The sequence below is a fragment of the Callorhinus ursinus genome, unplaced genomic scaffold, assembly GCF_003265705.2.
Source record: "Callorhinus ursinus isolate GAN/ISIS: 27379988/994484 unplaced genomic scaffold, GSC_fseal_2.0 scaffold23, whole genome shotgun sequence".
In the NCBI taxonomy this organism is placed as follows: domain Eukaryota; kingdom Metazoa; phylum Chordata; class Mammalia; order Carnivora; family Otariidae; genus Callorhinus; species Callorhinus ursinus.
In genome coordinates this window covers 17,352,611-17,375,215 of record NW_027397085.1, presented here as the reverse complement: position 1 = coordinate 17,375,215, position 22,605 = coordinate 17,352,611, and the positions used below count along the sequence as shown (strand labels likewise).

Here is a 22,605-nt window from a genome sequence, read left to right as displayed (position 1 = left end):
CATAAATGTACAGCCTTCATACTATTTAAGAAATCAAAGAAAAACATTTAACCCAAAGCATGAAGCAGAGTGCCAAAATAAAAAAAAAAGTTGTTTGGCTAAAAATGAGGAGGATTGAAGAAAGAATATAGATGTATGCTGAAGATAAAGTTGAGGTGAAAACTATAATAGATATTAAATACAGTCATCCTTTATACAAAAACAACCTACAAAGGATTAAAGTCTAAATATCACTGTTTCATTTGGCTGTGGAAGTACTTGGAATTCTTGCATTTCATTATTGTTGATGCCTAACCAAATCTAGCCTTGTGATGAACCCTTTATAAGAAATGAAAATTTAGTCCTCACCCCTTACAGAAACAGAGAAAACTCCTTGTTGACATTGGAGAAACAAAGACTTTCTGACTCTATTTGAACAAATTCTGGAAGTATCCATCCTTCTTCTATAAAGGAAAGTGGAGTACAGAAAGGGGAATTACCTGTAGTAAAAATAAAACTTCTATGATGTAAGAATTGTTTTCCATTTCCACTTTTTCATTCTAAGAAGTTGTGGATTTATCACATAGTGTAACCACAGTTTTCCCCTGCCATTCTAAGCTTATACTGGAACTGAAAATTCCCTTTCTTACCATCATATTCCAAGAAAGAAATACATTTTTATGCTAAGGAATGGGTTTTCCTCGGACTGTTGATACACAAAGGACATTCAACCTAAGTATAAACTTAGGTTTATACCTAAGTATAAAGGTATACAACATTTTGAGTTGTATAGGTAATGTTGTATAGGTAAAAGATTATCCAACCATTTTCTCCTGTTTTTCATTCATTGGGTTCAGAGGGTCCAGAGGAACAATCTTAGTAGGTCAGCATGACCTGTGAACATGAAATCTTTTAGATTTACTTGGAATTAGGTAGATTTTAGCATTTTTAATTTATTAATTTACAGTTTTTAGTGACTTATATACATTAAAATGCACAAATTTTAAGTGAACAATTTAATGATTTTTGATAAATATATATACCTTTGTAACACACACTACTATAAAGCTATAGAACATTTCCAACCAACCCCAGAATTTTTTTCATTCATATCTTTTTCCAGTCAATCCCCTAACTTAAAGTCTTAACTTTTTTTTAATCATAAAGCATAAAGCAGCTTGATTTATTCTAGAAGTTCATGTAGTTCTGTAAAACGGACAATATGAAAATATAGTAGAACATACATTATCTACTCTTGAGTCTTTCTTATTTTTCTGTGTATGGGATTAATCTATGTTGTTGCATGTATCAATAATCATTCCATTTTATTGATGCATATTAAACTTTTGTATTAATCTACCATACTTCCATACTTGTAAAATCCATTCTCCTGTTGGTGGATTTTGAGGTAATTTCCAGTTTGGGACTGTTATGGTTAAGGCTATAAGCATTATCATATTGGTCTTCTGTAATATGCTTTCATTTTTCCTGGATAAATACCTAGAAGTAGAATTGTTGGGATAAAGGGTAAGTGTATTTTAACTCTATAAAAAAGTCAAATGGTAGTACCATTTTACATTCTTACCAGCAATGCATGAGCATTCTAGTAACTTTATAGTCCTCAACAACATATGGTGTCGATTGTCTTTTAATTTTGGCCACTTTAATGTGTGTTTTGTGGCATCTCATTGTGATTTGAATTTGCATTTTCCTGATGGCCAGTGATTTTGGCATATTTTCATCTACTGGTCATTTGTATATCTTCCTTTTTTTAAGTTTTCTTTAACCATTTGTTCTTTATGGAAGGTTGTTTCATTGTTTACTTGTAGACCTTTATATGAATTTGAAACTAGTTTTTTGTCAGATATATATATATAAATACTTACACATATTTAATTTGTTAATATATATTAATATATATATTTCAAAAATATTTTCTGCCAGTCTGTAGCTTGAATAGTCATACTCTTAATAGTATCTTTTGATGAATATTTTTTAAATTTTGATGAAATCTAGGTTATTCATTATAAGTGGGCTCTCTCTCTATATATATATATATGGACTCTACACTTCCTTTGATTTGTTTGTCTGGACTATGTCCTAAGACCTTACTACATTTATTTATTTCTAGTGGTTTTTTTTTCCTTTTTTTTTTAATTTATTTTATCATGTTATGTCAGTCACCATACAATACATCATTAGTTTTTGATGTAGTGATCCATGATTCATTGTTTTCGTAAAGCACCCAGTGCTCCATGCAGTACGTGCCCTCCTTAATACCCATCACCAGGCTAACCCATCCCTCCACCCCCCCTCCCCTCTAAAACCCTCAGTTTGTTTCTCAGAGTCCATAGTCTCTCATGGTTCATCTCTCCCTCCGATTCCCCCCCCTTCATTTTTCCCTTCCTTCTCCTAATGTCCTCCATGCTATTCCTTCTGTTCCACAAATAAGTGAAACCATATGATAATTAACTTTCTCTGCTTGACTTATTTCACATAGCATAATCTCCTCCAGTCCCATCCATGTTAATGTAAAAGTTGGGTATTCATCCTTTCTGATGGCTGAGTGATATTCCATTGTATATATGGACCACATCTTTATCCATTCACCTGTTGAGGGGCTTTTCAGCTCTAGTGGGTTTTTTTAGATTGCTTAAGAATTTCTACAGAAACAGTAGTAGCATTTGCAAATAAAGGCAGTTTATTTCTTCCTTTCCAATGACCTCCTTTTTTTCCCCCCTCTATCTCATTCCACAGGGTAAGACTTTCAGCTCAATGTTGAGTAGAAATGATGAGTAGACATCCTCATCTTGTTCTCAGTCTTAGGGGGAAAGCCTTACATCTTTCACCATTTAGTATTAACTTAGCTGTAGTTATTTTGTTGTTGTTGCTGTTGTTATTATTGGTATGATACCCTTATTATACTGAGAAAATTTCTTTTTATTCCTAATTTGCTGAATTTGTTTTTAACATTAAATGAGTGTTGAATTTTGTCAAATAGTTTTCCTGCATCTGTTGTGGTGATCGCATAATGAGTCTCCTGTATTTTGTTGGAGTATATTCATTGATTTTTTTAGTTAATCTGGCATTCCTTAGATAAACCCCAGTTAGCTATACTGGATTGTTTTTTCTATGTATCACTGGATTCAGTTTGATTATATTTCTTTGAAGATTTTTTGCATTTAAATTCATGATGGATATTGGTATGTGATTTTCTTGTAATGCTTTTATGATGTTATAATATTGAAGTTATGCAGGCCTTTTAAAACAAACCGAGCAGTTTTCTTTTCTCCACTGTTTTCCAAATGATTTTGGTATCTAAGATTGGTATATTTGGGTTCATAAAGTATTTGATAGAGTTCATAAATGAAGCCATGGGAACCTGGACTTTTCTTTGTGGAAAAACAATTTTAAACAACTTCAGTTATCAAAATATATACAAATATCTCTGTCATTCAACTGTCTGTTCTATCTATCTATCTGTCTATCTATTCATTGATTGATTGATCTATCATGTATAATTTATCTCCCTTTAGTATACTGTGGTACGCAGAATAACCACCCTCCCTCCTCCAAGGATATCTATGGCCTAATCTCTGGAACAATCCCTGGAATAAATTATATTACAAAGCAAAAGGGACTTAGCAGATGCAGTGAATGTTATGTACTTTAAAATAGGGAAATTAATTTGTATTATCAAGTGGGTCCAATCTAATCACATGAGTTGTTAAGAACAGAGAACTTTCTCTGGCTGCAGTCAGAGAATGTGGAAGAAGGGAAAGTCAGAGATATTCAAAATATTTTTGTTATTTAATTTTTCTAAGATCTATAATGATATCTCCTCTTTCATTTCTATTATTGACAATTTGAATCCCCCCCCAACTATCTTACTAGATGTTTATCAATACCATTAATATCTTCAAATAACCAACTTTTGCCTTTGTTAACTTTTTGGTTGCTTATTTTGTATTTTATTGATTTGGGCATTTTAAAAATAACTGTATTACTTATACTTTAGTAGGACCTTCTCTTTATCAGTCTCCTTAGAGTAGAAATTTAGATCACTGAGTTTAAATATTTCTTTTTTTCTAATAAACATAACCATTTAAAATAATAAATCTCTAAGTACTAGTTTAGCTGACACTCACAAATTTCTGAGTGTAGTATTTGCACTGTATTTTATTTCAAACTCTTTGCTCCTTTCTTTGTGCTATTTTCCTTAATCCGTGGGTTTAGAAGTATGTTGTTATTTTCCAAATATCTGCTTACTTTTCAGATATTTTATTGATATTGATGTCTAAGTAACTTCTTTTGCTTGCAAGCCAATGTTGATAATTTCTGTTCAAATGACCATAGCTTTAGGAAGCTTATAGGGCTTGGAGAAAGAATATATGTACCAGTTAGTACAATATGACTCTCATCTATGGTGTTTGCAATAAAAGATGGGTTTTCTTGGTTTTCTTTTGAATGTTGTAATTCATTGAGCACTTGTTTTAGTGGTAGGACTGATGAAAAGGGACAACAGGAACACAGTACACCTGGGGATGTGAATGCTCATTTATAACTGCATGGATGGGCTTGTTTTTTTTGTAGTAAATAGTAGCAACAGCTTTTGAATGAAAAGCTGGGATGATTGTAACTAGCAAAGTGGCTCTGTAAGTCATTCTAATTGGTGGACCTGCACAGTATAGAAACACAAGTACATAAACTACTAACCCACCAAGTTTCTCAAGAACGGGATATTTGCCCCTATACATGACCTACCTTGATGAATGGAATAAGGGAAGAGAAATGTCAGGATTTGTAAGAAATCTTTATAGCAAATCTCTGTAGGTATTTTTAAAGGGCTTACGTCTTTAAAATAATTTTTAATATTTTTCGATGTTTAATATATTTACAATGTTTAATGTTTTAAAATGTTTAGTGATAAAAATTCCTTAGGCAATACATATATTAATACTAAAATTTAGGCTTTTTTTCCCCCAGTGGGAATTTTTAGAGTATTTTACTAGGTATTTTTAAGAGAGGCTTTTCGTTATACCACAGAGTAGTGGGTATATCTATTCTGTTTAGTTTTTATTTTCTTCTCAGGAAGAGGTATTCTTACAAGAGATATTCTTTATTTTGTAGTTTCTACATGGACACTGGCCTCCTGTAGCTGTCAGGTGCTTTCTTATGGAGTGAGGAGAAGTAAAGTCCAATTGTGTGTTATTTTTAAAAATGACTGATGGAGAAAGTCAAGGCCAACTCCCACAGAGCTGAGCAGAACAGAGCCACATTTGCTCTGAGAACATGATTACTGCTTCTTACAATCCATACCTCCTCATACTCTGACAGAGACCTCACAGTGAGTTATATTACTGGCCCGTAGAAGGTTCTGGATCTTACCATAGCTAAGATAATTAACACACTTTTTCAGAAATCAGCTTATCTAAGCAGGCTGGGCATTCTCGAGTGTAGACTTCTTTGCAAAGTCAACATTATCGTGATGAGATCTGTTGTCACTCTTGGCAGAAGGGGAGTCTGGTGAAGACAGCAACTGGTGGAGAGTGCTAGGATCCCATTTTCCACATCCTGGGGATCTCAGCTTAAATGTCAGATTACTCGGTCTCCTCTTACATCTATCCCTGACACCTTGACAATGTACACCTGCCCTGGCTTCCATGTGGACATTTGCTAACCCAATGAATTCTAAACCTGACTGGTCAAAAGAACCACATGGGGTGCTTAAAAATTATGGATGCCTGGACCCACATTGGCTATTTTAATTCTGTAGAATTCAGGTACATTTCCCTAGTTTTGGGAATCTCAGATCTAATGTATCCTATGAGAATTTAGTTTTGTATTCCTGAATAAAAATGTATCCAACTAGAGAGAGCAGGTATTTGAGAACACCATGTCTGCTCTTTCTTGCTCCCAAGAAATGAAGAGAAAGCTTATGTATATTTTATTCATGTCCATGAGAAAAGTTTTAAATGATTTTTTACATTTTGTTGCTAAGAGAGGGTCCCTTTCATTTTTATAAACTGACAAATTGACATCTGCATATAGGAGTATAGATGTCAAGAATACTTGATTTTTAAAATATTTTAATCTCAGTTTTGTTTTAAAAGAGTTGTATACAGAGAAAATGGTTTCTTGGCCATGTGGGGTCAGAGAGGGATGTGGGGCTTGGATTTTCAGCCATTCCCCCTGTTTGCATGCCCTAGTCAGGGTGACCAGCCATCTCAGCTTTATGGTTTTAGCTGAAAGTCCTGCAGTGTCCCATGAAATCCCTCAGTCTCAGGAAAACCAGGAGAGTTGGTCACTCTAGCCATACCACATAATCAAGACACCTGGCATCTCCAGTCCCCAGGCCATTTCAGGCTCTGTAGGTTAAGAGTTCTTATGCAGACCTGAGATTCCCTTTTCTTTAGTCATTCACTTCCAAATCCCAAACTTGTGTTGCTCTTTCTTTTCTACTTCTCCTTTTCTATATGGAATTTCACTTTAGTGACAAACCCTTGCTGTTTTAGAAGGTTTTTGGGAAAGGATGGAGTTAACCAGATAATATGCATGATTTTATATATATATATATATATATATATATATATAGTTTGTAAGCCTCTTAATGAGTTCTCACCTTGAAATAATGATATTGTGGACTTTTAAAAATCTATTATTATTGCAGTATAATTGACATACAACATTGTGTAATTTTAAGGTATTAACATGTTGATTTGATACATTTATATATTGTAATATGATTACCACTGTGGAATTAGCTAACACCTCTATCAGGTCATGTAACTGTCATTTCTTTTATGTGGTGGTAACAATTAAGATCTAGTCTCTTGGCAACCTTGAAGTGTATGATACAGTATTGGTGTTTATGATGGTATCGTGGACTTTGATGATTTATCAAATTTAGTATCAGAAATTAGGTTGAACTTCATTTAAAGCCAACAGTAAAGCCACATAAGAGGAGTTTCCCCACAATTCTTTTGCAATCCTGGAGCTTCCTTTCTCATGCTTTTCTTACCATGTATTACTCAAATTCTGCCCCCTTATGAGTCTAGACATGAAACTCTCTCCCAGTTTCTACAAAAGTCCATTCACGCCCAAGAGTTTCATGATTTTAGTAACATTGTGTGGCCACAATGTCACAGGATAGGTCCTACCACAGGGCATATGGCCATTGGCCACATTCCCTTCCCCATAGCCTCTACAGACCACAGAACACTTCTATCTGTACACAGGCCTCAGCTTCTATCCTGAGAGGTATTTTGATGAGTGCTCTTTGTTCCATGCCATAGTATTTGTAAGGAAAGAGTTAGGTGTTTATCTCAGTAATTATGAAACTCTACAGAGTGGAAGTGTTGGGCATCAAACCTCGTGTCCTCTAAGGTTAGGAAATGAGAAGAAGCATATTCTGTAAAATTGACCATTTCCATTTTCAGAGAGTAGTGTCAATGTTAGTTGGAGAAGAAAGTGAATGACTTTAATTAAGGATCTAGCACATGCCAACAATTTTACTTTGATGATCTTACTACAATTCCTATTTTATAGGTAAGGAAATTATAGTTTAGCATAGTTTAAAAAATAACAAAATATCAAAAACCTTGACCAAGTTTACACAAGTAGCACACTTGGGATTCCTTCTCAGGCAGCCTGACCATAGAGTATGTACTCTTTACCCATATTCACATCACACCAAGAATATAGAATTTTATTTTCACAGATGTATCTGCATGTACATAATTTCAGAACTGCTAGCAAAGAAGTGGAATCTTGTTTTCCAACCTTTCTTCATGCTGTGATTTATTAGGCATGGATTAGTATTAGCTACGGTGCTCATCAGCATTGCAGGACTGCACTAATGACCCTCTGGCTTCAGCATTCATGAGGATGTGCAGGCACTGCTGGGACCAGGATTCTACTTTATTGCAGCTGTCAGGATTATATCCTACCAATCTGGAGAGCTCTCCCAGCCATGTTGTTCCCTTCCCAGAAAACCTTGTTTACACTCTTCTCTCTCTGTGGACTGGGCATCCCCTCTACTGTGCTGCTGCACAGCCCCCATACATGCTCCCTCTCCCTCTGGGAACCCTCTGTAACTATACCAGGAGTGAACTCCAGTGTGGGCTGGAGAACAGTGGTCTTCAATACTAGTAGGAATTGTTTTTACATGGTTTGATATGCTTCGTTTTTCTATATACATCTAGATTTCCAAGATTAAAAAACCATTATAATGAATTTTAAAATATATCAAGATTAGATCATGCCTTTCTTCAACAAAGGAATAGATTTTTTTCTAGAAGCAAAGAGTCTGAAAAATACCTCCTCCAATATTTTCCTCTGTGGTTGGAATTTGAGGCTCGCTAGTTTGGTGAAGAGAAGAGTGAACTAGCTGAACCCAAATGTGTTGAAGAACACATTTGGTCCAGATAATGAGGGCTCAGTACACATGCTGAGAGAAATCAGGATAACCTATTGAAAAACAAGGACCCCTCTACCAAAATTTCCTCTTAAATACTCTTACCTTAATTTCTTCTTCAGAATGGGGATAATGACTTCTGGCTTCCACTCCAGTGCATAAGGAGCTTGGAAGTTGTTACTCCCATCCTTACATAAGAAAAAAACTACACAAAATGAAAATTACCAACTCTTAGGTTCATTAGAGAATTGAGGTCAGAGAGAAAAATGCTGCCCCTTAGATAGGAGAGACTGATAACCTGATAAAGAAAATCACAAATGCCTGGAACAGAAACTCCCATGAGAACCACTACTGGGGTAGGAAAACCTGAACTGTAATTGATGAGATTCTGGTGGCTCAGGGTGGACAAGTCCAAGAGATAAAAGCTCCAGGGGGTGCAGTTTGGGGGAGGGCACACTTGTGTGAATTTTACCCTCAGGACCCCTGTCAAGTTCTCACAGTGAGGGTTAGAGAAAATCCCCTCATGCTTTTGGCAGGGGGAGGGAGAAGGAGCCCTTTTTAAATACACCCAGAGCATACTGTTTTGCTAACATGGGGGTACTAATAGATAGTGATATACTGGAGCAGTGACAGGATCAGGTGTGATCATGTGTGGAAAGCACGCAGTACAGTGCCTGTAAGGGCTGTTATTGTGGTGATTTTACCATTTAACATAAGCTGAAAGTTTTACTCATCTACGAGAGAAGCTATCCAGGAGATGGGGATCCAGAGATGGGCTGAAAGTAGTACTGTAAAATGTAGCTTAAGCAACGCCTTTAAAATATACAGTGATTTACATCTTGGAAGCATTAATATCATTTGGCATACCGTCATATACACTCTCCCCTGAGTCCTGTGAAAGAGTAATTCACTCCCTGCTGACACAAAGAAAAGAGACAAGGGCAATTTCTGAGTGCTGCCCTACTTTTCCAGGCCGTTTGCTTCAGAGCCAGTGTTCGACTTTGAATTGTCTAGTGCCTTGGCTGCTTCCAGTTTCCTGGACAGCATCTTCTCAGCTCAGTGGTGATGTGTCCACAGCGACATGAGAAGTATTTTATTGCTTCTCCCCTGGCTCATTTCAGAGCCAAGAGCAGCAGACAACACACACACACACACACACACACACACACACACACACACACACGGAGAAATTGCTGGCCAGAGACTGCAAAGAGCATCACAATTCTGGTCCATTCCGAGAGACAAACAGGGAGGCAACGAATTGCACAGACCAAGACCTTCCCCAGGAGAAATCATCTGGGGGCCAGATGATGGACATTCGGGAACCCTAACTTTTCATATTTTCCTGGTTGGTTTTAAAATTTTAGTTTTGACTTTAGAGTTCTCAGGAATAATTCTTTTTATTATGATTTTTCTTTTTTTCCCAGGCAACAATGATAAAGATTTGAAACTACTTGATGTATTTCTATACTTCCAATACATATACCCCATCCTCATTTTCATCCTTCCAGTTTCAAAGAACTGCATGTCCTTTTCTGGATAATTTACCCTCGTTCATCTTCCCATTGACCCTCAGGCTGATATCACTAGAAGTAGTGGGAATGTAGTACATTTAAAATGACTTCTTTTTGTTTTTCTCATGAGATCCACAAAATAGCTTAGTGTAGTTTAGATTCTTAAGTGCCCAGAGGAATCCCTGAAAGTAATTTGCTTTTCCCATTTATTTTGAAAAACAAATGTCAAAAATTCTGAAGTAGTCTGTGATTGCATGTGTTAGTCAGAAGTAATCTGTTTGGTCCCTAGTCAGTAGGACTTCTGGGGAAACTAGAATTGAAATTAAAACTGGCACATCAATTAAATCCAAGATCTGTTCACCTGTTGTTGAACCAAGGCACACCTAATGGTTTCCCAGTGCACCAAGTCCCAGAGATTAAGGCTTTGCTTTAAGTTTGCCAAATTCCTTGATGACCTATTGTAGAGGTCTCATCTATAGATTTATATATATTCAACAGGGTAAAAGGTTTATTGTTTTTTGTCTACAAACTGATTAGCATTTTGATCAGAGCCTTAAATGAATATGTAAAATGCATACTGATCAAACTTAGGAATGGCATATCTGGAAGAGATAACCAATGTTTTTGATGAAAAGACATAAAATTATCAGATCAGAATTGAATTGTAAATCAAAACAAACAAGAGGAAATGTAACAGGGTACATATAGATGTTGGCATTTCCATTAAAAAAATCAATTGCCCAAGTATAGAATGGGGATAGAGGAGACCTATGTTTATTTACAGTTAATGTGAAAAACGTCCTGAGCATTTGAGGAGACCTAATTAAGTGAGCTGTGATAAAATATAATAGTCGCATTTTACTCTGCCCTACTGTATCTGGAATATTGTGACCAATTTCAGGAGCCACACATGGGTCTTTGACATCTGGAGAGATGTCAGTTAATCTAGCAGGATATGGGGGATTTTTCCGACATGACTTGCGTGGGGAAAAGTGTAAGGCAGTTGGGATCATTCAAGTGAGAGGAAGTGTATGGGGCTGTGATTTGTTCCTTCAGTCACCTCAAGTTCTCTCAGATGGGAGAGGAATCAACTCCCTTGATTTATAAGGCAGAATCCAGAACACATGGGAAGAAGCTATAGGGAAGGAGATTTTAACTTTAAGAAAGAAATTTATAAAAACTGCAGTTGTTCGGCAATGGAATATGGTACTTCACAACCTCGTAGTAAACTTTTTGTCACTCTGTGTGAAGGGCCCAGCTAGAATACTAACTTGAGATGTTGAGATGCCAGCAGAAGGAACTCTTGGGATGAGGAGAAGGTTGGACTACTTTGAAGATTCTTTCCAACTCCCTGATTTTTTTGAATTAATTCAAGATTAATGCAATTTAAAGAGTCACCTTTTTTCAAGAGTTATCTTTTATGAAATCTGATTTACTTTCTGGGAGGTTACTTCATATGTACTCATGTTTTCAAATATCAGCTATATTTTTCCATGAAAACTATGAAAATGTTCACACGACTTAGTATTTAGAAGTGTCAATAAATTGACATAGTGAAGACAAGTGTCTCTGACATTCATATGCTGTCAAACTGCTTCTTTTCCATTCTCATTAAGATTAGGGAAATTTCTTTCTCAATCCTCTGGGCCAGGATGTATTTCATCATTCTGAATTTTAATGAAAGACCTATGCATTCCCAATGCACATTTTTTTTGGTTCTTTGTGAATCTTACTGGGTATATAAATCAAGAAATAGTTAAAAAAATTATCTCCAAGAATAGCATGTTAGGAAACTCTTCTAATTAGTCCTGTAGAGGCTCTGGATACACCTGTTTACCAGCTTTGTCCTCCTTCATCCTAGACACCTTCTGTGCTCCCACCACCTTCTTTGCTACTGACACTGCAGGGTATATCAGCCCTTGAAATTAAACATCCTCAATTTCTCATCCCAGAGAAAGCCCCAATATGGTTTTCTCCATCTAAATCTCTATAACTATATTCAAAAAGTCTCTGTATTGATGATGTTGATATTGCTGCAGGTTTTGTAATCCACTTTTGGAATAGGATTTGGGATTGATAGCAGCTGTCAGTCACATTTTCTTGTAAGGCATCCTGGAGATCCACAGGACTCAGTTGGATACCACCCTATAGTGATGGGATGCAATATATGGTAGGCTATCAGGCTGAGTATGGGCAGCTCTAGGAAAGTTGTAGTGTCTATTTTCTGACTGTGGCTTAGCTGAACATTCTTAACCCAGAACCTAGCATCTGGGCCGGTTCCTATAAAAGATCTTAATAAAGGCCATTTGCAGGCTTGGCTGAACTTAGCACTTCCATAGGGAGGAGGGTTGTATTAATTGGTGAAAGGACTATGTTTTTGGGAATTGGGGTGCCACATGAAACAGTTTCCTGACTTTCTGGGGCGTCAGAAGTCATCAGAGCAAGACATCGTTGTTCAAACTTATAGTCCACAGTTATAATCCTGTTTTGTCCTTGGCTGGCTGCTTGTGTTGGGGGAGGTTTACTTTAGCATGTAGTTGCCTGGGCCAGAAGGGAAAATCATATCTGCCTGTTGTAGTGGCCCAGTTTCGCTCACCAGCACTCATTCCAAGTTGTAATTATTGAAGACATCGGTGTGGTTACATGGACTTAAAAAGACAAATGCTTAAGCTGATATTTAATAAGTGTGCAATGTAATCAAAATTTGTATTGCCCTTAAATTTAATAATACATACAGATTTTCTGTTTGTCCTTATTCCTATATTCTTATACATATAATTGTGTTCTCTTACTGGCACTAAGTATCTGTAGAAAGAGGATATATTTATCTCACCATCTCCTTTTCCCCCTTTGCCTTAATTGTTTATAAACACAACGCATGTGACTTGAACAGCTGATGCTGTCTTAGATGAGGTTGAGCACTATTTACTGTTTCAAGCATTCTACTATCTTCTTAGGCTTCTCTCTTGGCCACCTTCCCCAAGAGAAAGATAATTATTCATCAGATTTTATTGGAAATGAAAAAAAGACTATCTGTCTAGCCTAGCACTGCACAATAGAATTTTCTGCAGTTATGCCAGTGCCCTGTACCTGTATGTCCAGTATTGTTGCTCCTGGCCACCTGTGGCTATTGTCTATTGTGCACATGAAATGTTGCCAGTGTGACTAAGGAAATGAATTTTAAATTTTATGTGACTTTAATTAATTTAAATATAAGGAGGTATTTGTGACTAGTGGCTAATATGTTGGAGTATATTGGATACCACAGCAATTGCCAAAGAATTCATAGCATCAGAAAATGTAAGTAAATGCACTAATCAGTGCGATTCACCATCTAAACACTTCTTTTGAGCCGAATGGCACTTAGAAGTAATGCAGCATCACTGGGTACCAGGGTGGCTCAGTTGGTTGAGTGTCCTACTCTTGGTTTTGGTTCAGGTCATGATCTCAGTATCGTGGGTTCGAGCCCCACCTTAGCTCCATGCTTAGCCCAGAGTCTGCTTGAGATTCTCTCCCTCTCCCTCCCCTTTTGCTCCTCCTGCTGCTTGCTCTCTCTCTCTCTCTCCCTAAAATAAATGAATAAAATCCTTAAGAAGTAAGGCAGCATCAACTTTGGTGATATTAAGGTGATCATCAAAAAAGTGAGAAAAAAATCAACATCCATATAAAGCATTTATAATTAATAATAAAGATCATTCTCTATGCTATGCTAGGTGCTTCACATATCTGCTTTACAGATATATCATCTATTCTTTTACAAATGTTCCAAGTTAGATAATATTTTTTCCCATTTCATGTAAGAGAAAAAACTGAGACACACTATTTTAAAATAATAAGCCAACCCAAAGTCACACAGCCAGGAAATGGTAGAGCCAAGGTTTGAACCCAGCTAGGATTCTTCAGTGTTGCATTTCATAATGAATATTTCCTACATTGTCTTTTAGAGCACATGTGCATATTTCCCTAGTCATCATTGAAAGCTAGAGTAGAGGTTAAGAACGTGAGCCCTGTCACGACATTACCTGATTTGAATTCTGTCTTCTACTACTCCTCACCTGTGTGAACTTGAGCACATTACTTAATAACTCTGAGCCTCAATTTTCTCGTTTGCATATGAACCTACTTCATTGGGTTGTTGTTAGGGTTAAATAAGTTTCTCACAGTGTTTGAACTATAAATACTTGCCATCGTCATTTTTAATTTGAAGGGACTGCCATTTATTTTAGGATGTTGCTTTAATGTGATGTTAATAGATGAAATAGATACATGCTTTGGGTGCACTTTCCTAGGAAATAAGAGAGACTCTAATATTCAGATAATTCAGTAAGAAACACCATGCTGTTCAGACACTGGTGTGTCCATCACTGGGATTATAAAGTTTCAGAGCCCACATGCTCTGGCCAGTTCCTCATATCTTTGCTTTTCATGTAACCCTTATAGATGTCTCCTTTGGTGTCTTTGATTGATTGGTTCTGAATGCTGAGCAGTGACAAACACCAACACAGCTGGAAAGAGCTGTAAGATTTGCTCTTCTGTCTTCCAGCAGGCAATTATTGCCATGGATACCAGCATCAGAGGAAAACTGGGGAGGATGCTCAACTGGTCTCCTGAGTGGTCTGACATCTGTTTCTGGCAAGGCCAATAATGAATGTGCTGCTAGCTTCATATCAAATGGAAGACTGATCCACATCTCTCTCTTGCTCTCTCTCTTTTTTTTAACCACAGATGGCCTCTTCCCAAGATGCCCGGTATGGCCAGAAAGACTCCTCTGATCAGAACTTCGACTACATGTTCAAATTGCTCATCATCGGCAATAGCAGTGTGGGGAAAACATCTTTCCTGTTCCGTTATGCGGATGACTCCTTTACATCTGCATTCGTCAGCACAGTTGGGATCGATTTCAAAGTAAAAACCGTATTCAAAAATGAAAAGAGAATCAAGCTTCAGATTTGGGTAAGTGACTTTGAAATGACAATGTTCTTCAGTCTAGGGCATTGAACATAGACGTATTTAAGGGAAATGCTTTCTGCCTTGTTCTGTCCCCATGGCGTCCATAGCTTCCATTTCCAGGTTCTTTGCTTGGAAAATTCTATTCTGTTTCAAAGATAGTAGAGTGATGCCTCTTTAAGGTATGGAGGCTAAATTATGCCTTGTTGTCAAATGATCCTTCTTAGAGTCTTCAGAAGAAAGGAAATCCAATTATGTGTTGTGCTGGTGGTAGAAGGAACAATCAGTGAGAAGCTATGCTCTGCCTTTTATCATCTGTATGACCTTGAACAAGTCTGTGCAGCCCTCAATTCCACTTTTGTAATCTCCAAAATAGGCAAAGTCAATCTAGCCTTTTAGGTCATAGGAAGCATGCTGTCCTGGGCACTATAAAGAAGAAGGTAAATGATCATACATAGAGAAAACTTAGGTTTGGTCCCTTTATAAAGCTCCAGATAAAACTTTGAACATGGTCTATTTATACTTCACAGACTGTTTTCTCAGCTCTATGAGTTATGTTTATGTATACAAACAAAACAAAACAAAACAAATGAGATAAAATATTTACTTTAAACAAGGTTTTCCTCTAAGCAGAAGGTTTCCCAATAAGTTTTGAGACCATTTGGCTAACTTTCTGCCTCTTTCCACTGCTGCAGAAGATCAAAATTTCTTTAACTAAATGTTGGGAGAGAATGGAGAATAGCAAGTGAGAAACAGAAAAAAAAATGTATGTGGGTAACAGGTTCAAGGTAATATAAGAATGAAGTGAAAATTAGTCATACCATACCAAGAGAGAATTATATAGTAAGGATTTTTTTGTATATCATGTAATATATGGGTACAATGGTGTGGAACATTTCCACAGTAAGTTTTGACTCCTTTTTCCTGTTTATTTGTGCCTCTGCCACTCAAATTGACTTGAGCTATAAAAAGGCATTTGCTCCCAAGAGGTGTTTTCTATCTTCTTCTGAGACATTTCTGATACCTACTACCATTCTGTGCTGGCCCCAGGGTTGATCTTTAGTACTGATGATAAATCTCCTTCCTCAAATAGGGAGAGCTGAAAGAAAGATAAATCCCAGAGTGTAGCATTTAAACTTTTCTAAAAAATAAATAACACTATTAAAATATCTGTATAAACTGAATGACCTTTAAGTATCTTAAAGCTCTTAGGAGTAAACTTAAAGATGTAGGTATGTACACAGACAGGTATCCTTCTAGGAAGTTTACAATAGACTCTTACTCTTTTTCTTCTTTTAACTCTGGAGTCTTCCAAGTCTAATTAGAACTGGTGTAAGAGCTTGGAAAAGTAGTCCCCTTCACTACTCTTCTAGTCCCCAAAGTCATTTTTGTTGAGAGGGTCCCTCTTTGGAACTTAAACACACAGTTCTGTCTATGGAGACAGAAAGAGCTATGTTCATTGCTTCACATTTGGGTCCTGATTTATTTTCTTCCTTTTGAGCCTTAGGCAATCCACTGTCATTATCGAGATAACTTTTATATTCAGGTTTAAGAAAGGCCCCTTAACTCTGAGAAGCTTTGGTGAATTGAAAATTAAATTAATTTTGTAACCAGACATCTCTAAATTCTCTGACCGTGTTTTTTCTGCTACTAAAAGAACATTCCTTTGGCTGACAGCTCCTAGTTTCTCCTCACTGCTTTATACCTTACAGATGCTTAAAGATGGCCGTTGTGATCATTTAGGTAAAATATCAATGTAGTCTAATAATCTCTAGCAACTTCTCAATCTAGGTTTTTAACAGAAATGTAGTGGTACATAATTATCTGTTCTTAATGTAAAACAGATATATTTCAAATAATATAAATGGTTTTTGAGAATTATAAATTATTTCATATTTAAAAACGTATTTTCTTCAAAACAATCAATGCCAGTACCAGACCAGAGCTGATTCATTGACCTTTCTGGGGGGGTTGAAATGAAGTTACTTCTGTGTAAGTCTTACTCATGGATGAAAATTGCTCTTCTTTAAGCCACCCTAAGCTTAACTCAGATCTTTCAGCTGCCTCCACACTCATACTTCCTCATGCTTCTCACCTCCCCATCACTTTACTCAAAAAGCCCTGACATACAACTCTCTTTAAATTTGTCTCTAATCTTCTATAATCCACCATTCTTCCAAAACCTTCAACTCTCTTCACAGCCCAGTTCAGCCCAGGACTTCATTCAAGAGCTTCCATTCTCTCATTCTGTGGATATCTGCACTCCCTCAGGGGTCAGCCACTCAGGAATCCTCCACCTTGCCCTCTCCTTAGTCACAACAGTAGTTTGATGGTCACTGTTATCTTCATAATTAAAGCTGTCTCATTTCTTCCTCTTTAGGGTTATGAAGAACTCTTAATGTATCTATGATTCTAGGGATGTGAATTTGGGTTTTGTGCTACTGTATACCAACTGGTCTACTAGACTGTGAAACATTCAAAAGAAGTACTATAAAAAGATTTTGTGCTCACTGAACTTATCGTTGGTTGGAAAAAGAAATTAACATTCATGGAGTAATTATAAACTTCTATAAGCAAATACCAACTGTGTAAGTATTATAGGTAACTGGCATTTATTGAACATCTGCCATATGCCAGGCATTATCTTTGCTTTAGCTCTAATTCCCACAACAATCCAACTTTGCATTTATTATTATTATTATTCTTATTTGCCTTGAGAAATCTGAAGGTAAGGCAAGTTTAGTAGCTTGCCCAAGATGATGTGATGAGTGGCTGATTCCAGGATGGGTCTATCAGATACTAATGCTTGGGCTTGTTCCCCTTTACCAAGCTGCCATAATCAAGTCTTCTTGAATATGGTGGTGTTTTCGTGAAGATGGCAATCTTAAATGATGGCAATCTTAAATGAAGAAAATTTTGAAGAAGTTTGGCCATTTTAATGAATTTAGGCATGCCGAGGATGATAGGATAAAGAGTAATAGGGTGAAAACAAACAAACAAACAAAAAAACCCACCAAAAACCAAAAGAGTAATAGGGTGGTATGCCTAAGTATAGGTATAACTATAGTAATTCTAGGGATCTTTGCTTTATGCTGTCATGTAAGTATGTTGGAAAATATTTAGCTGTGTACAGTTTTTAGCATTTAGTATTTCAATAAATCATTTATTTGGGAATATATTTGGCATTGATGATTTTTTATCTCGTAGTATTTTAATAACCAATTAACTATTTTTCCCAGCTTATGGTATTTTTATGTACTTACATTAATTTGTAACTGACTCTTTCGGGTATCCACAATCATCTTAGCTTATACTGCAAAGTCTGTTCCTCCTCACACTTCTGACACCAAATGTGTGGGTTTTCTAGACCAGTCAATTCTTCAGCTCTCTGTAGACATCAACTAGCTGTCTTACAATTTAATTCAATTCTGATACTAACTATGTGGAGTTAGCACAGACCCCAGAGATAAAGGGCCCCATTCCGCCACAATGACCTCTCTCACTTCAGACTCCACTCACAAGTCTGGGCTACCTATGCTTCTGATTCTGACCTACAAGCTCTAAATGGGGGGGGTCCCATTACTCCACCCCTCAGAGTCGATAATTTGTTAGAATAGCTCACAGTTCACTTACTATTACCTGTTTATTATAAAGGATAGAACTCAGTAGCAGCCAAACAGGAGAGAAGAATAGGGCAGTTTCAGGGAAGGAGGGTAGACGCAGCTTCCATGCCCTTTCTGGGCATGCCATACTCCCAGCACCTTGATGTGTTCACCAACCCAGAAGCTCTCTGAACCTCATCTTTTAGGATATTTATGGAGCTTCTGTTACATCAGCATTGTTGATTAAATCATTGGCTATTGGCGATCAACTCAGTCTCCAGTACCTCTCCCCTCCCAGAGGTTGGGGTTGGGGTTGGGCGCTGAAAGTTCCATATCTTTACCCAGACAGGCTGAGGTTGTTGATATGATTCTGATTACTTTATTAGTTTTAAACTGTCCATGAGTAGGACTATTTCCAGGTTAGGAAACCAAGACATAGGGAGGATAAATATTTGGCCTTACCTTACAATCAGTGCCAGAGCAGGTCTCCCACTAGTTGAGCCAGTCTGATTCCTACTATACCAAGTTCACTGTCAACTCAAGGTAAGTGCTATATTGTGACCACTGTGATGAATCTGCTTGGTTGCCAGTGGAATCCACCAGGCACAGGAACATCAAACTTAAGGCCAGATTTCAAGTAGTATTTCTAATATGTCAGGAGGAGGAGCCTGGGTAGGAAGACTCCCTTGTTTTCCTCTCAATGGTTTGCTTTTGCCTGTGCTGCATAGGGGTTTTCTGAGTCTACAAACTGGATTGCTTACTGGATTTTTAACAGTCCACATTCAAATAAAGCATTTTAACAGCTACTAGAAAACACTGACATTTCTTCCTGGGCATGTTACACTTGCTCTGTGTGGAAGTTCATTACAGCCTTGGAATAAATGTCATTGTTAATTTGTACTTAGTTATAAACTTTGTATTCCATTAATATATTTATGAATCCCTTTATCCTTCACTGAGTTAACATTTCTAATTGCATTTTTATATTATTATTATTTTTATGATTCTCAAATCAAAAATTTTGAAAATTTTAGAGATTCCAGGTACTTGGTCTGATTCTTTCTTTTTTTTTTTTGTATGTCTGCTTAATGCTATTATGAATATATTGGACAGAAATTTAGTGTGGTTTTTCACTTTAATTGGAGAAAACTATTTCACAGCTGGGGTCTGTATAATTTTGCTTCTAATTTTAAAAATAGTTTAGCTTTGAGAAAGTCTATATAGAGTGGATGTCTTCCCAATGAGAAGATTGAAAAATAATAGAGCATCAATCACTAAGATGAATATCACCTGTATTTATTTTTAGTGTTTAGATTACTAGTATGAGAGCATTGAGGCTTATAGCAATTTGCAAAGCAAAATGTGCTGGCAGTTATTGAAATTAGACTCTGTAGATCGCCAGACTTGACAGTGTGGTTCCCCTGAATAAATGGCAACTTCCCTTGTTTAAAGAAAGCACACGGGTATCCTTTTTCAGTTGGGTCTGCATTATGTAAGTCTAAAAATCAGAGTTTACTCTAACGAATGAAGACTTAACTTGAAAAAGCCTTAGCTTATCGGGAGGGTATGTGCTATGGTGAGCGCTGTGAATTGTGTAAGACTGTTGAATCACAGACCTGTACCTCTGAAACAAATAATACATTATATGTTAAAAAAAAGAAGAAGAAGAAGAAGAAGATAGCAGGAAGGGAAGAATGAAGGGGGGTATTAGAGGGGGAGATGAACCATGAGAGACTATGGACTCTGAGAAACAAACTGAGGGTTCTAGAGGGGAGAGGGGTGGGGGGATGGGTTAGCCTGGTGATGGGTATTAAAGAGGGCATGTATTGAATGAAGCACTGGGTGTTATACGCAAACAATGAATCATGGAACACTACATCAAAAACTAATGATGCAATGTATGGTGATTAACATAACATAATAATTAAAAAAAATCTGAAAAAAAAAAAAGAAAAAGCCATAGCTTAGTTAGGTAATAATAGGTTTAAATGAGCCAGGGGAAGGTAGGCAGGAGGCAGAGGGCATTACTGTTTGCATTGCCCTTTATCACTCCTTGTCTTTCGGCTTCTTCTCTTCCTCTCTCCCCATCTCCCTCCCTTCTTCATTTCTGAAGCTCTGGCCCAGGCTGAGTTAATTGGAAATGGATTCTCAGCATGTTCAGAGTCTAGGGCTGCTGCACACAGATACACACAGTTATACAGTGGTCAAGGGCACCAGCCACAGGGTCAAGTGGGGCCATTCTCCAGCTGGAGTACCACTTGTTGAGCATTATGCTCTCCCTAACGGGCACATTTTCCTTTTCACAAAGGTGCCATCTGTTTGTCAAATATGTGTTGCTGGACCACATGCAAGTAAAGGGGATTCTGATTCCATATAGTAACCATGTATGCAGGGTGTAACTAGTCAGAATCTAATACAAGAGAAGGACTCGGAAACCCAGAGAAGGCTACAAGCCTTGCTTCCTTAGGTGAGGCATGGAGGAAAACAGTGTTTTAAAATATAGGTGTTATTATTATTTAAGTATGGCAGGGCCAACAGATCTGGAGACAACTGCCATTGAAAACATAGTTTGTTATACTCATGGATGCATGAGTCTACTCAAGAGAAGGAGGCATGGGCTGGGGGGCCCAAGGGGAATGAGGGGAATCACCAGGGTGGGTCAGGAGGTGGGTGTGTGTGTGTGTGACAAGAGCCTCTGTTGTGGTTTCTGTGGTGGGAATGGGCACAGCAGGGTCAGCAGGTTTAGGATTGCTAGTTTGAAGAATTTCAGCAGACCCTGGGGGGCATAGATGCTGTCCCTGGTTTTCTGGCACCTGGCCCTGGGGTGATTAGGGCAGGTAGAGAGTGGCCCAAAGTGGGAGAGCCCAGTAAGGGAGGTGGTTGGGGATTCAGAGCTCTGGATTCATTCATTTGCATTTGAAAAATGAGCTGCCTGTGAGTTGTTTAATGTCTCCAGGAATTGGCTAACTCTGAGAGGGGCTGTCCCTCCTGAGTCCACAAGGCCCCAGGTGTCAAAACATCAGAATACAGAAAATGAAAGACATCCTTAATACAGAAGGCAGGTTCTTGGAGCCCCAGGATGGCTTCTGTCATTGACTCTCTGTCACTGATACTCTGACAAATGCTTGTGATTTCAAATACTCTTGCCACAGGCTCTGTGCATTTCTGGGTCTGATATTTGGAGACCTAGAATGTTGGGTCAGGAAAAGTTCTTACACGTTTTCTGGCTTAACCCCTTGTTTGATGATATGACTGATAGAGCATCATTTCTTGAACCCAGTTTTGACCCACAGAGTAAGCACTTCATGTTTGTATGCATTTTAGAATTTATTTTTCTCCATGAAGGAAGGTGGTATTATTAGCCCAATTTTATAGATGAAGAAACAGAGAATCAGAAAGATAAAGGAATTTGCCCAAAGTGTTAGAGACAGGATTAGAGACAGGATTTCCACCAGGGCACTCTATCCAAAGCACATATATACTTGACTACATGGTGTAAATGAGGTCCAAGAAGGCCACGTGATTTCTTTGAGATCTTTAGTCTATCCAAGCTGAAATCCTACATATGTTAATCCTTAGCAAGTACTTTTTCTACACTATGTAATTGCTCCATATTTTCCCCTGATTCTTCATTACCTGTTCCAAGAAATTATTTATGGTTGCAGAAAGAAATCAGTTGTTTTGCTTTTAACTTACTATCCACCAGCACGAGTGGGTTGTGCATTATCTGTGCTATCTATAAAACACATAGATATACACAGCAGGAGGGATTAGAACACATTCAACTAGCTTCTTCCTTCTACATTTCTGGAATGGCTGTTCTACTGTTGAGGAACGTGCATATAAAGAAGAGTATGTGGAAGGAAGAGCCTGAGTAAAATGGAATGGGCAAATATTTCCACCTGTAATCTTTGCATTTGGTGCTCATTTAGCCTAATCACTGTGCCCACTGATTTCAGGATGGTGTTCAGATTCTTTCATCTATTTTATAAGAAGCCAACATTTTCTGCTCAGGTAAATTCCTTAAGAGAACCACTGAAGCCAGCAGCAGCTGTCAAAACCATTACTGGTACTGTCATTTGTATGTTCTTTCCCCCCTTCACATATCTTCTAACTTAGCATCTGCTTTCCCTGAGAGATTGAGAAA

General features: G+C 37.4%; 1 protein-coding gene across 2 annotated transcripts in view; it reads left to right on the top strand.

Moving 5' to 3' along the window:
• The window catches only part of RAB3C (RAB3C, member RAS oncogene family), a 291,655-nt gene that overhangs the window by 4,305 nt on the left and 264,745 nt on the right, over positions 1-22,605 (top strand). For both annotated transcript variants that reach the window (XM_073905444.1, XM_025892455.2), the window contains exon 2: positions 14,635-14,862. In XM_073905444.1, coding sequence (XP_073761545.1) covers positions 14,635-14,862 — 228 coding nt within the window. The remainder of the gene's footprint in view (positions 1-14,634; positions 14,863-22,605) is intronic.